Consider the following 14,266-nt stretch of genomic DNA (forward strand, 5'->3'; position numbering starts at 1 on the left):
TTGGCCTGAGGTATTAAGTAAAGGGTAGGATTTGGAGGACATTGGAGGGATAAAGATAAGGACAAAAGTCACTATTTGAATATTTTAATATTCTGTGAGGTCATTTATTACATCAAACTTGCCAAGAGTTGTCCTAGACCTGCTCTCACCGGGTCTCTTTCCAGGATCTTGGATCCATACTGCATTCATTGACTTAGAGGCAGGAGGTTGGACTAAGTGACTTCCTGAAACTTTTCCAAGGGTGCTCATCCTAATTGTTTTAATTCATTATCCTATACTTGGCATTATGTATATATCTCTGTCTTTTGGGAAGTACCTTTAGCAACAGAACATTGAAATCTAGCACATTTGTGTTTCAAAGTAGGAGGCTCTTGTTCTGAAATAATGTGACTTTTTCTCTGGACAAAATACTAATTCAGTATCTTTTCTTTTTCTCTTTCTTTTTTTTTTAAAAAGTAGTATAATTCTGTCCTTCTGGTCTGTTTAACAAGTAATCGGTATAATACTGATGAGTAATTAGTATAATATTGGTGACAGACTCTTAGAATTGTAAAATCATACATATTTCATTCAATCAGTTAATCAGTGTCACCAAAAAGAGGAGCTTACCATCTTGTTACTATCCTGGGAATTATGTACCTATTAAAAATAATAACAAATATAAATAAGTATCAGGGGAGATTTATAGGCAGTAGGTGCTTATTATACAGATTAGAAGATCGCTGTTTGAATTTCTTTTATCAAGTTTTGAATATTTTGTAAATACATTTTGTAAAAAAAAGTCTTTACCCAAGATGATGATCTTTGATTTTTGTTAAATATTTACTAATCCCAGTTAAGAGTGAGAAATGTTTTGGAAAAAAACTTTTCCTAAATGAACCAGTATGTGGGTTGGTGAAAATAGACTACCTAAATGAGTCACTAAATGGACATTTTCTTAAAGAAACAATAACAAGGGGTTTTCTGTTTGGAATTTTGGCCAACTTCATGTATTGCAGGTACCCTTCCCACACAAGCCAAAAAAGCATGCAGACCCAGTGATCGCAGGTCCGCCCGGCCCGCCCGGCCCAGGCTTGCCAGGGTCCCTCCTGAGCTGCTGGGAGGCTCTTCTCCACGGAAGACTCTTGATCCTGGGCTGGGCCCTTGCCCTTTGTCTGAGTTGGGTTGGGTTTCTGGTTCGTCTTCCTGTGGTGAGCCTGGGAACCAGAGGAAAACTATTCATGGTGACTTCCTTGAACCCCAGAGGGATCTTGGCAGGGAGTCCTGGGATATAGAAAGAACACCAATGATGATGAAGAAAAAAAAGAAGAAACCAAAGCAAAAGAGATACTCTCAGCCCCGGGCTGGGGGACCTTGGGATGATGACAATGCAGATGAGCCTAAAGGTCATCCCTCTGCCACTGACCCACAAAAGTCAGGTGTTCCCCCCAGCCAGCCTACCACTGTGGGCACAGAACATGGGCTGGTATCCAGAGAAAACTTGAAAAAGGGATGTGAAATTGATTCCAGGGCAGCCAAACTGGTAGCTGAGAACTTTGCCTCCCAGGGTCTCAGCATTCCTTTGTGTCCTTTGGAAGAACCCCCGAAAACTGCAGTAAATTCTCAGCCCAAACTGAGAGTAGAGGCAGAGGTGAGAGGTAACAAGTCAGCACCACAGAGCCAAGACAAGAAATTGCTGCAGCAAGATGAGTGCATACCACAGCCTGCACCCTACCTCGAGACTCCTGTGGATAAAAGCCAGACAGTAGGCTCCCTCAATCTGAAAGGACCCCTGACAGAAGTTTTTTCACACAAAGTAGAAATTCCTTTGGAGATCAGACCCAAAGAGGGTTGCTCTCCTGTCTTGGACCAAGAGGCTGAGGGTAGAGTTTCAAAACCCAAAGCAGCAAAAGAACTGCCTAATTCCATACCCACTTTGACAGCAGGTAATCCATTAGTAAGTAGTCTAAAAGAAGGGAGTGATGAAAGTAAAATGACTAAACTGCAGAATGACAAACAGAAAGAGTTTTCTGAGGGAGCTGAAGAGGTTAAAGAACTAAAAAAGGAAAGTATTCCCAAGGAAAGACAGGAGAACAGCATCTTTGCTTCTGAGCAGCCACAGGACACGGTGTTAGCTCAGGTTCCTGGACTAGGGAATGAACCATTTAAGATAATGGCAGGTGATGGCAAAAGCAGGAAGGGAAAGGGAAGTTCTGGGAAGATGAGAGCAAGTTCTGGGAAGGTGAGAGCAAGGTCTGAGCTGCTGTGGCTTGCGGACAGCCAGAAGGACAGCAAGGACACAATTGTTCTTGTGCCAAGTGAGCCAGCGCCTAAAATGGAAAGAATGGATAAAAGCGAGGAGCTGGGGCTGGGTTCTTCAGAGCAACCAGGGACCGTGGCTGAGCTCACTGAGGCAGTGGTGATGCGGGACCCTAAGGAGATGACTGACCTGAGGGTGGCAGGCACCTTGCAGGCATTGATTCCTTTGGGAAATGGGTCAGGCATGATTCAGACTTCCGCTGCTAGAACAGAAGGAGGAGCTGTAGCCATAGGCATGCGTGTCGGCAACCAGAGCGAGGAGGAAAAATGTCCTTGGATGGATCATGAGGCAGCTCCCTGGATTTCTGAAAAGCCTACAAAAAGAGGCAGTGAAGACAAAAACAAAAAGTTAAAAAATAGTTATTCCACACAGCCTGCTAGAATGGAGAGGAAGGAAGAAATCCTCAACCCACCTTTTGTAGGGAAGCGTGGGGATATTGGTAGTACTCCCCATCAAAACAGAGAATTAGAACTTACTTTCCCCATAAATCATGACCCTTTGTTCTCACGTATATCAGATACACCCACAGTGGAAGGAGTTGACCAAAAGGGTAGAAATGTTGAGGTTAATTCTTCTAAGCTTGGGGCTCTTGGCAGGAACAAAACAAGCGCAGGCAAGGATTTTGCTGTTACTGAACCAGCTACCAAGGTGACAGATGTGAGCTGCCAAGACCAAATCCAGGGGGCAGGATTTGTTCCTTCAGTACCGTCTGAGGAGAATAAGACAGATGTGGCCAAGAGACATACTGCAGTTGCTGACAAACCAAATAAAAGGAGTAATGATGGAAAAAGCAAAAAGGTTAAAAATAGTTTCCCTGAGAAGCACATTCTGGAGAATAAGATAGATGCAACAAAAATACATGTTCCCATGGAAACCATAGGGGACCACAGAATTGAAGGAATGGGCTATGTGGATGAAAATAGAAATATTACATTTACCTGCCCTAGAACACCACCAGGGTTGATGAATAAGACAGTCCCCCTAGAGGCTCAGGAATCAGCAGCCTGTGAAAAATTGCCCCCTTCTACTTTTCAAGTAGTAAAGGAAAGTGATTCATTTCCAAACACCTTGGCAGAAAGCAGGCAAGAGACAGCTCCAGCCCAGATTTCCAAATTATTAGAGGTAGATAATTGCAGCAAAGTTGGAGTCCCAGTTGAAGAAAGACCCAAGGCTCCCTGTGCTGTTATGCCCTCTACAAGCACAGGAGGAGTTGCCCTAACTCTGACAGCAGCCATAGAAACAGTTAATAACCATGGAGTTAGCTGTCTTCAGAATAAAGGTGAGCTTGCTGGTCCCATGAAAAACGAAGCAGGGATAGACGGAGGGCATGTGATAGGAGAATCTGAGTCAGTGCCCAGTGGTGCATCAAAGCACTCAGTAGAGAAAACCACAGAGCCAGCAGGGGGCCACCTTCTTTCTGGCGTGCTCATAGAAGAACAAAGCCTGGCAGGTGGGGTCAGAGTCCTAGAAGCATGTGCAGATAGCAGTAATTTTCCAACATGTCCAGTAAACAAACAGAAAGAGTCTGAGGAAGGTTCTGCTCCAGTTCCAATTCTTGACCTAATGGGAGACAAAGCACAAAAACCCAGTTTCTGTGAGGACCAACGTGCTGAAAATAGAGATTCCCAGGGCCCAGATAGTTTGAATAAGGAGGTAGATATGACTCTTTTGCCACCAGAAAGTGAAAAGGATAAATTGGAAGAAATCAGTCTGGATTCTGAAAGCAGAGAAATGGCATGTGTTTCCTTGGCACCACCAGAACTCCAGTCAGGTGTCTTAGATGGCAAAGTTGAAGTGACTCCTTCAAGGGTGGTAGATGAGTTAGTAGTGACTGCTTCCAAGGCTCTTCAACTCCCAGAACCCAAAGACAAGATCTTAGAGGCACCTGAGAAAATGACAGGAAAATCTGAACCGAAGGCACTGGGACAAGGGAAGAAGGAAGATAAAAGCAGAGCGGCAGAACCCATGAAAGGCTACATGAGACCCACCAAGTCCCGAGGACTCACTCCACTTTTACCAAAATCTACAGTCCAGGAACGAGAGCGATGCAAGCAACTCAAGTCCAGTGGTATGAACCTGCCGTGGGGAAATGTGTGTGCTTGTGGCTTTTGGTCAGCATCAGAAAGGCAAAGAGCTTGTGCTTTGGTTCCATCCAGACTCTAATCATTCTTGTTAACCATTGGTTTGTTGGCATGAAGACCTGTAACTGCTAATTATGTGTTTTCTGCAGCGAAGGCATGCCTTGTGTCCAGCTTGGGAGGCTGGTGACTTGGTTGCATGCCTTTTTACCCAGCACTGAACCTTGACTTTCAGGGGAAGTTGAATTTCAAACAATAAATTGTTTAGCAGAAAGTCTATCACCATCCATGATATTCTTAAATTAAAAAAAAAAAAAGTGTGCCTCCTATGTGTAAAGTTTACAGCCAAATTTTAATCATATCATTATTTTGTATAAGGATTCACAAGAGGAAAGAAAACATTTCATGTCCAGCTGTGTGTGTGGGATTTTTTTTTTCCAGTATACATATGTAACTTGTGCTGGTGGGACTAAATATCCAAATTGCTTTTGGATTGAATGAAAATGAACCCCTTATGGTAGCCTCCACCCAGATTGGTAAGCACAGACTTTATTTGTGTTTCTAGAAGTGGGAAATGATCTCTCAGTGATGCAGCTCTATCTTTTAGCAGTTTGTTGCTTACAGCCATTGGCCCACAGTTTCACAGGGGTTAGAGTTTGGACATAGCCTATGTCCATGAAACATAGTCCATATCCATGGGCAAGTCTGTAAAACTTGCCCATATAGGATTCCTCATAATTTTGCCCTTTTTGCCTCTAATCAGTGAAGTAATTGAGAGGAGACTGAGAAGATGATGATTCCTTTAAGATGTAGAAATGTTAAGGGTTTTTTTTCCCCTGAAAAGTATACATCTAATCATGGCCTTTGAGGCTGTTCACAGCCTACAAATGATGCTGTTACTTAATCACTGTTTCCCACCTTGCATGATGCAGCTACTAACTCCAGAAATGAAAAAACACTGGTTGGCCTTGGTGTAGCCAGTTAGGCTTTTGGAGAGGCTTCATCATGAGATGGTGTTCTGCATGGTATGGACTTGTTTTGGGTAAAGCTTGTGCTATGCATGAATATGTACCCGGTAAGGAACGTGTGTCGTGTGAGTAGAGAATGCTAGAAGCTATTATTTGCATAAAACATTCTGATCTTTTCCGTTTTTATCTTCCATTAGCTACCCTGTTGCCAAGGCAGAAAATGATATTGTATGTAAAGTGCTTTCCAGCTTTCATTAAGATTCCCAGCCCTCTCTCCAGTTCATTAGTTTCAGGTTCTAGACCAGTTCTTTGGTTTCAGTGGTAATTAAAGGATAACATGTAAGTTTTCTGAAACTTAGGCATCTCTTTTAGCTCAGTATTACTGAAAAATGTAGGAAGAGGATTTATTGTGATTCTTGAGGAGGCAAGCCAGGTGCTGTAGAACTTTTGGGCTCCTACCTTGACCAGGCCACCCTCAGCGACATGTGTTAGGAGTAGCCTTGTAGAGTGGCTGAGGAGGGAGTGATGTATATTGGACAAAATATCTTCTCTAAATTCTATCACACCCCTTCCCTAAGAACAATCTATACTTTTTTTATTTTGGTAGGTAAAATTATAATTTTCAAAAATTAACTTTTGAATAGGTTAATACATTCACATGGTAGAACGGGATATGCAGTAAAATGTAAGTCTGCCTCCCTCTGTTAACCCCCATCCACGTTTCCCTCTCCAGCAACCAGTGTTAACAATGTCTTACACGTCCTTTCAGACAATTTACGCATAAAGAATCAATGATGTATATATTTCCTGATTTTATAAAAGTGAGACATATCATGCATACCGATGTGTACCTTGATTTGTAAACCTAGTTATTTTAGAGCTCTTTACAAATCAGTACAAAGAAAGGGGCCTCAGTCTTTTTAAATAGCTGTATAGTATTTCACTGTATGGAGATACCCTAATGTATTTTACCACTTCTTTATTGATGGATGTTCAGATGTTTTCCTTTTTTTTTTCTATTAGAAACAAGGTGCGTAAACTAATCTTGTATATACAGAATGTCATACTAACGTACATACATACTTATACAAATACATCTGTATAATAAAAAGGGGCTCTGGGTTAGAACCTCTGATTTGAAGAATATATGTTTATCTTTTTGATAGTTGTTGCCAAATTGTTCCTCATAGGGGCACAGAGCTGCACCAGAACTATACTCCCACCCTGAGCATAGACCAGTACCTGTTCCCCTGTACTTTCTCCTACTAGTGTGGTTTTTCTTCTTTGTTGAGGTGTGCCAGTCTAATAGGTAAAAAATTATTACTTGGTATAAATGTATTTTGTGTTTTACTTCTTAAATGACTTCCTTTATTATCCAGTTTATAAAAGCCATCCCTGCTCTGAGTTCATAAAAATATTTTAAATTTTTCACACTTTTAATCTTTGATCAGTCTAGAATTTGCTTATTTGTTTCTGTGTGTGTGTGTGTGTGTGTGTGTGTGTATTTTGTTTATGAAATATGCGATATGATTACTTGGTTGTCTCACTATATTTGTATATTCTGTCTCCCTCTGAAATGCCACCTTTGTCATGCTCTAAGTAACACAATGTGGCTTAATATATTTTAATATCTAATAGGTCTAGCCCCACATGTCACCCTATCTTTCAGAGTCTTCCTGACTATTCTTGCTTGTTTATTATTTCATATATACTTGACAGTTGGCTCATAGGTTTGTGGGGGGGGAAATCCAGTCAGTCTTGTTCTTGAAATCACGTTAAATATAGATTACCCTAGGGAGAGTTGTTGCATATGTTGAGTTTTTCTGTCCAACATGTAATACATGCCATATTCAGTAACATCACATGTTCAGGTTTACGTGTCTTAGTCCCTCACTGGTGCTTTCTTTGTGCAGATCTTGTATATTTCTTCTCTTTTCTTTGGCCTCACGGCTTGTGGGGTCTTAGTTGCCTGACTAGGGATTGAACCCCCGCCCTCGGCAGTGAAAATGTGGAGTCCTAACCACTGGACTGCCAGGGAATTCCCAAGATCTTGTATGTTTCTAATAATGCTTATTCAGAGATGTTCAGAAAGCAGGCGAATGTGCAGATGCAGAGCTTTAGGCAAGCCTGGGCTCTGAGGCAGGGGACTGAGTGGAATGGGGAGTGCCTGGATTTGTGATAGGGAACTAGGCAGGGTAACCCCTTATGGGTTCATATGGGCTCTGATGTTTCATGCATGCCTGGTAATAGACCTGGCCTTGGTAAATTTTATTTTTGTTCCTCACTTCGAATCATTCATGTTAACTCTCCTGTGGTCGGATGGTGTTACCCATGGTTTTCAGTGTTCGGACAGTAAAGATATTATTAGTGGTGTCCATAAAAATAATAGCATCTGCCACCTATTGAGTGAATACTAAGTGTCTAGTTGTCTGTAGATAGGTAGGTGGATAGTCGTGTACACACACACACACACACACACACACACACACACACACACACAACAGTACTTTGAAGGATTCTCTCCATTTTACACGTGAGGAAATGGAGGCTCTCCATATTAAAGTCACACTGATAGTGAAGTGGCAGAAATAGAATTTAAACCCAAGTCGTTCTGACTCTAAGGCCCATGCTTTCCTCATTCTTGCCTCAGAGGGACCTTCCAGAAGTTTTAGGTTCTTAAAAAGAAAAAGATGAAGGTCGATGATTAATAATTATATTTTTAAAATTTTAATATCCAAGCTCTATAACTAAGCACTTTTCTAGTTGGAAAATGGAGACACATCATGAGGACATAAACTAATCAGAGGCTAATTTAGGATTAGAATCTAGGTCTTTTAAGTCTGTCTAGCATTTTATTCTCTAGGCAGAGACTGTGTTTGATTTATTCCTGTGTTTTCCCTACCACCCAGCTTAGAGCTTTACTGTATATGATGTCTAATGACAGTTTTAAAATTATAATTGAGTTACCTTTTGCTACGCTTATCTTCTTTGGAAGTAGGGAAAGTGAATATACTGCTAAAGTCTCTTTCAGCTTAATGATTCCTCTCCTGTTATTTTTTCATGTCTAAAGTTTAGGGAAACTTTAGCAGAAGGTTTCTTCACATATTATGCATATTGTTCTAAGTAAGGAACATTGAGATACTTCAGGAAATCTGAGCTCAACTTGTCCGAAAAGGACTTCTTTTGGGACCGTGTATTTTGTGCAGGGAAGAGCAAGGTTGAAAGGGCGATCCTTACTGGACTCTGGTATATGCGATGGCTCCATAGTAGTCGCTCCCCTGGAAGGAAGCCAAGGAGAGCTGTGAGTGGCAGTGCACTTGGCATGTTGTTCTGTGAGAGGGACAGTTATCATGGGTCTCCATAAATAGGCCCTTCCCTTTGCCATAGTGAGAGCCATTTCTCCCTTTATCTGGCTTCATTTCTTTTTCTTCAGTTTTCTTGAGCCCATCAACAGTCTTCCAACAGCTGGGAATATCAGTTTATGGTGGGAAATTCTTTTGGTGTGAAACTTGGAGTAATTTATAAACCTCAAATCCTAACAGTTTCAAGGCCCTTGTACATAAATAAAATATGCTCAGCAGATGAAAAAATCATTTGTAATCTTAGAGCTCACTACAGTCTTACAACTGGAGAAGTGCCCATTTGGTAATATCTTTTTTAAAAAATTTTATTTATTTATTTTTGGCTGCGTTGGGTCTTCATTGCTACGCACGGGCTTTTTCTAGTTGGGGCGAGCAGGGGCTACTCTTCGTTGTGGTGCGTGGGCTTCTCATTGCGGTGGCTTCTCTTGTTGTGGAGCTCGGGCTCTAGGCACGTGGGCTGTAGAGCGCAGGCTCCGTAGTTACGGTGCTTGGGCTTAGTTGTTCTGCGGCATGTGGGATCTTCCCGGACCAGGGCTCAAACCCGTGTCCCCTGCATTGGTAGGCGGATTCTTACCCACTGCGCCACATCTTAAACGTAGTGCCATTTGTGAAGTTTCCTAATTGCTTTCTTCCCACTTACCCTCTCATTCTCTGGCTTGTTTTCTTCTTACTAGCTATATATTAATGAAATTTATTGGGAGAGTCTATATGTTCAGTAACTAAAAACAGTTATTGTTTATTGAAACTTACTATACGCTCAGCACTCTCTTAAACTCTTAACCCTCAAATAGTTCTGTGCTACTGTTCACCTTATTTGAGCCAGAGCATCTAAATGTTCTGTGAAACAAGTCCAGCAATTATTGGTTGTTCTACTTTAAAAGGAATTTCTTCCCCTCACGCTCCCTCACTTTTATCCTCTGGCTGACAGCACTGGAAGATTAAGAAAGCAAATGCGGGCTTCCCTGGTGGCGCAGTGGTTGGGCGTCCGCTTGCTGATGCGGGGGACACGGGTTCGTGCCCCGGTCCGGGAAGATCCCACATGCCGCGGAGCGGCTGGGCCCGTGAGCCATGGCCGCTGAGCCTGCGCGTCCGGAGCCTGTGCCCCGCAACGGGAGAGGCCACAACAGTGAGAGGCCCGCGTACCGCAAAAAAAAAAAAGAAAGCAAATGCAACTTGCTTCTTACTTTTGGTGTTACAGAAATTTTTACTCCTTTGAAATATGAAGTGGACAGTAGAGGGGACGTCCATGCGTATTTTTACCTGTGACATTGAGTAGGTCATCTCAGCTGTGAGCAGATTGAAATTGCTAGTTTTTAAACTGTTCAGCAACGATGTAATTTGTATAAGTTTAGGCAAAAAGCTGATTGTCATATAAACGTTTTCTATTGCTCTGCAGATAGTGAACACTCAACATGATTTGGATTTTTTAGTATTTAGTTCATTCATTCATTCAGCAAACACCAGGTAACATTATTCCCACATTCTAAGGGTAGATCAAGAAGCCACAGCTTTTACTCCTCAAGGATTCCAAAGTGGGGAGATAAACACATAAACAGATAATTTTACTCTAGTGAGAGAAGTTCTGTAATAGAAGGATGAGCTATATGCCATGGGAATATAGAGCAGAAAGTAAGTCCTCTTAGGAGAGCAAAAGAAAGCTTACTGGAGGAGGTGACATTTGATGGGTCTGGAAGTTTGAAGAGCTGATAAGCAGGGTAAGGCATTCTAGGGGATAGACTGCATAGAGGCATAGTGAAGTGCAAGTGCATGGAATATTTGAGGACTAGCAAACATTTGGGTGTGACTGGTATATACATCATGTGGGCAGCAGGGAGAAACATTCTGAGACAAGATTGGGGAGAAAAGAAGGTAAGCTCTTCAAGGGTCCTGAGAGTCCTGTGTACCTCCATGAGCAGAGGATCTTAAACTTTACACTGGAGGTAATTGGTGGAGGGAGTTGGGCTTTTACCTAGTTTCCTTGCATGAATCTCTTATCTTTTTCAGGGAGGCTATGCTAGGCTCAGTACTCAAAAGGCCTGGAATTTCCAAGTTGTACTTCTTGGGGGACTTTTCATCTGTAAGCATTTTAATGCTTTTGCCTGTTAAATGACAAAAATAATGCAATTTAGTAATGAGTGTGATGTCCTTTACTTAAGGGAGAACAATCCATGGATTAGGGGAGTACAGCGGACAACAGTGGACCGCTCTTACCGAGGGCTTCTGGGCAAGAGCGAGTTTTATAGAGCGTTATAAGCGGCAACTGGGGGAAATAGGGCATGACTGGCTAGGAGGTCTGGGGTTTCCTTATAAGGCTAACAGGTCCAATTTTCTGGGCAAGGTGAGCTAGCTGAAGCTGAGTTGAAGGACTGTGTGGTGTGTTTTAGGTTTCCTTGACAGTGAGGTGCTTTCCTTGACAGTGAAGTGCTTTCCTTGACAGTGAAGTGCAGGCTGACTTCGATTTAGATTTGTGGGCCAAGCCACGGGGGCGGCCTCCATTTTGTAGGTCCTGGTAAATGAATTACCTTTATCAAGGGTCACATAAGTCAGATTACTAGCTTCAGTTTTTTCATTCTGTCTGCCTCCCAACTTTTGAAAGTTAATCAGGAAGAATCACGATTTTCTTGAGTTAAACATGTACTAAGAAATTTTTCTAAGATTTAGTAGAATATGGTTTTGAAATGTTTTTGCATACATGTATATTTATATATAAACAAACATCATTTTCTTCCAGGTAAGAAACTAGATTGCAGCTTCACAGTCTTCAGCTTTTATTAGTAGAGTGTCATCCATCATTGTAATCAGTAGACTTATCGACTTTCATTGTAATGATAATTTATTAGAAATTGTTTCCTGGAGACAGTAACAGGGAACATTTGGTCAATCTGGAAAGTAGCTTTGTTGCCTTGGTAACTGAAAGAATGCAGAGAAACCAGTTGTGGAGCTTATCAAAACCAAGGCCCTGAACAGGTTGAGTACTAGCTCAAGGCACAAGGCAAAACCAGAAACATCTGCCAGTGCATCTGCTGAGATCAGAGACCTGCAAGCTGTGCCAGAGCCCTTGGAAGCTTGACAAGTTATTATACAGTCTGATAAAAGAGAGGTCGCCTTCTGACCAGACACATGGGAGTCCATGCACTTTCCTCAGACTCAGACGGAATGGAACTTAAAAACCTTCAGCCCAAAGGACATTCGAAATCAGCACCTGTCTACATGAGTTTAACGATGGGAGAGATCAGGTCAAATGATAGAAGTCCGTGAAAGGAATCCGTCCATTCCTCCTTGAGCAGAACTTTTTTGAGAGCCTACTTAAGCACTGTATCAAGCACTGTGCTGGGCACCTGCATAGCAGAGGTGGACAGGTCTTATTCCTGCCTTCTAGAAGCTTCCAGGAAAGGCACATACAGAGAAGATTATGGTGTAGTTTCCAAATCCTAAGAAGAAGTAGAACAAGTATAGTTCTGTGTAAACATTAAGGATTCAGTTTAGGAGTTAGGGGTCTAGGAGACTTTACAGAGGAGGTGACATTTCTGTGAGTTCTGAATAAGTAGAAGCAGAACCCAGAGGCAAGGAATTCTAGTGGCAACTGAGTCTAGAATTTAAGTCTTCAGGTTCTTAAGTACATTTCTTTTTACCTGGGCACGCTCAACTTTCTAAGACTTCATGTAAGTTCCTCATCTGCCAACTTGATAAAATATCACAGTGATGGGGGTGGGGTGGGGGGGCTGAGTTCCTTGATGCAACTCTCTCCCGAGGGTGAATGTGCATTCCTGAGTGAGATTGTGTTTGTAATTCTGAATTGGACTAGGGCACTGACAGGGTCATCCTCAGGTTTTACTAATTATTCTGTACTAGATTTTTCTCATTGTTTGTCATCCAGGTAGCAGTCACCTCATTGGGGAGAAATAAACACATTAATTTTTGTTCCGTGTGATCTCTTCCTTGGTACGTGTTGCAAAGCAATAGTGTAATCAAACTATAAGCCACTCTGTCCCCTCCCCTCTGTAAAAGCCTCTGGATCTCCATGTTTTCTTAGTGAAGCAGGAGGACCTGCTTGCCCACTCAGAAGCAGCAGTGAAGGGATGCTCACAGTGCTGAGCACTGTAACAGGACACCAACATAAATGTAAGTCCACTTGAGAATGGAAAATAGTAGCAGACAATTGCTAAGGAATAAAGACACACCTTCCTCATTCTTTGAAAGCCAGAATTTGACCATGTTTTATCACCAAGCCTTTATATACCCAAGACTCATCTCTTATTTTTTCCCATTACTAATTAGAATCATGACCCTCCTGGCACCACTTTCATTTTTCATTTTATTATACATCCTTCCTTGCTCTTCCTTGGTGAGAGCTTTGCTGAAGAGTAGGGTGACCCTAGTTTCTTGCTAATGAACCTTTATTGTGCTTTCGCATGTATTGCTGCTAAGCTACTTAAGGTCAAGGGGAAGGAGAGGTATATATGAGTTCAGTTAATGTTCAGGACAGAGGTTAAGTTCACATTTTTTCCAGCTTTGCAACATTGCCACTCCTGACCATGAACATAGCTCTGTGTTAGGTACTGATGCTAACGCAGGAAACATATTAGGGTTGGTTCTTGCGCTCTAGTTGGGAATTGAGAAAATTATGTGCAGGGTATGAATAGCAAGTAGAGAAGTTGAGTAATGGGGACAGAGGCTCCAGTTAAGGAAGCTTTCTTGGGCTGGGCCTTGGTAATCTCTTCACTTTTTTTTTGGCTGCATTGGGTCTTCATTGCTGCACGCGGACTTTCTCTAGTTGAGGCAAGGTGCGCGGGCTTCTAATTCTGGTGGCTTCTCTTGTTGCGGAGCCAGGCTCTAGGCACGTGGCCTTCAGCAGTTGTGGCACGCGGGCTCAGTAATTGTGGTGCATGGGCTTAGTTGCTCCGTGGCATGTGGGATCTTCCTGGACCAGGGCTCGAACCTGTGTCCCCTGCATTGGCAGGCGGATTCTTAACCACTGTGACACCAGGGAAATCCATCTCTTGTATTCTTTTTTTTTTTTTTGCGGTATGTGGGCCTCTCACTGTTGTGGCCTCTCCTGTTGTGGAGCACAGGCTCTGGACGCGCAGGCCCAGCGGCCATGGCTCATGGGCCCAGCCGCTCCGCGGCATGTGGGATCTTCCCGGAACGGGGCACGAACCCGTGTCCCCTGCATCGGCAGGCGGACTCTCAACCACTGCGCCACCAGGGAAGCCCTTCTCTTGTATTCTTGATAGACTTTCACAATATCCTATGTTACTTCAATTAGCGACTTACAGGCTAGGCAACAAAAATCAGCTTTGTTCAAGGCAGAGTTTTTCCTATCCTTTCAGTGTAACTTTTTTTTCAAGAATTTTCTCTCGTGGGTACCTCAATCCTGAAAGTACAGTTTGTAAACTCAAAGCTCAGGGCAGCAAAGGACTATGCTGAGTTAAATGGGGGCAGTGGGCTCTGGTGGGCGGCTAAAACCCCAAGCCACAGATAGCCAAGGTCCCTAAGTCCTAGAGGTTGGAGGAAGATGAACTGCTGCAGTGTGTTCCCGTGGCAACTAAGTCATCAGCA

The 14,266-nt window shown here is 42.7% G+C and overlaps 1 protein-coding gene across 32 annotated transcripts in view; it reads left to right on the forward strand.

Annotated features, from left to right (window-relative positions):
- The window catches only part of MAP4 (microtubule associated protein 4), a 168,468-nt gene that overhangs the window by 121,864 nt on the left and 32,338 nt on the right, over nucleotides 1-14,266 (forward strand). For 18 of the 32 annotated variants that reach the window (XM_049716261.1, XM_049716262.1, XM_049716258.1 and 15 more), the window contains one exon: nucleotides 999-4,367. The exons of the other annotated variants lie outside the window; for them this stretch is intronic. In XM_049716261.1, coding sequence (XP_049572218.1) covers nucleotides 999-4,367 — 3,369 coding nt within the window. The remainder of the gene's footprint in view (nucleotides 1-998; nucleotides 4,368-14,266) is intronic. 32 annotated transcript variants of the gene reach the window in all.

This window comes from Orcinus orca, chromosome 10 (genome assembly GCF_937001465.1).
Source record: "Orcinus orca chromosome 10, mOrcOrc1.1, whole genome shotgun sequence".
NCBI lineage: Eukaryota > Metazoa > Chordata > Mammalia > Artiodactyla > Delphinidae > Orcinus > Orcinus orca.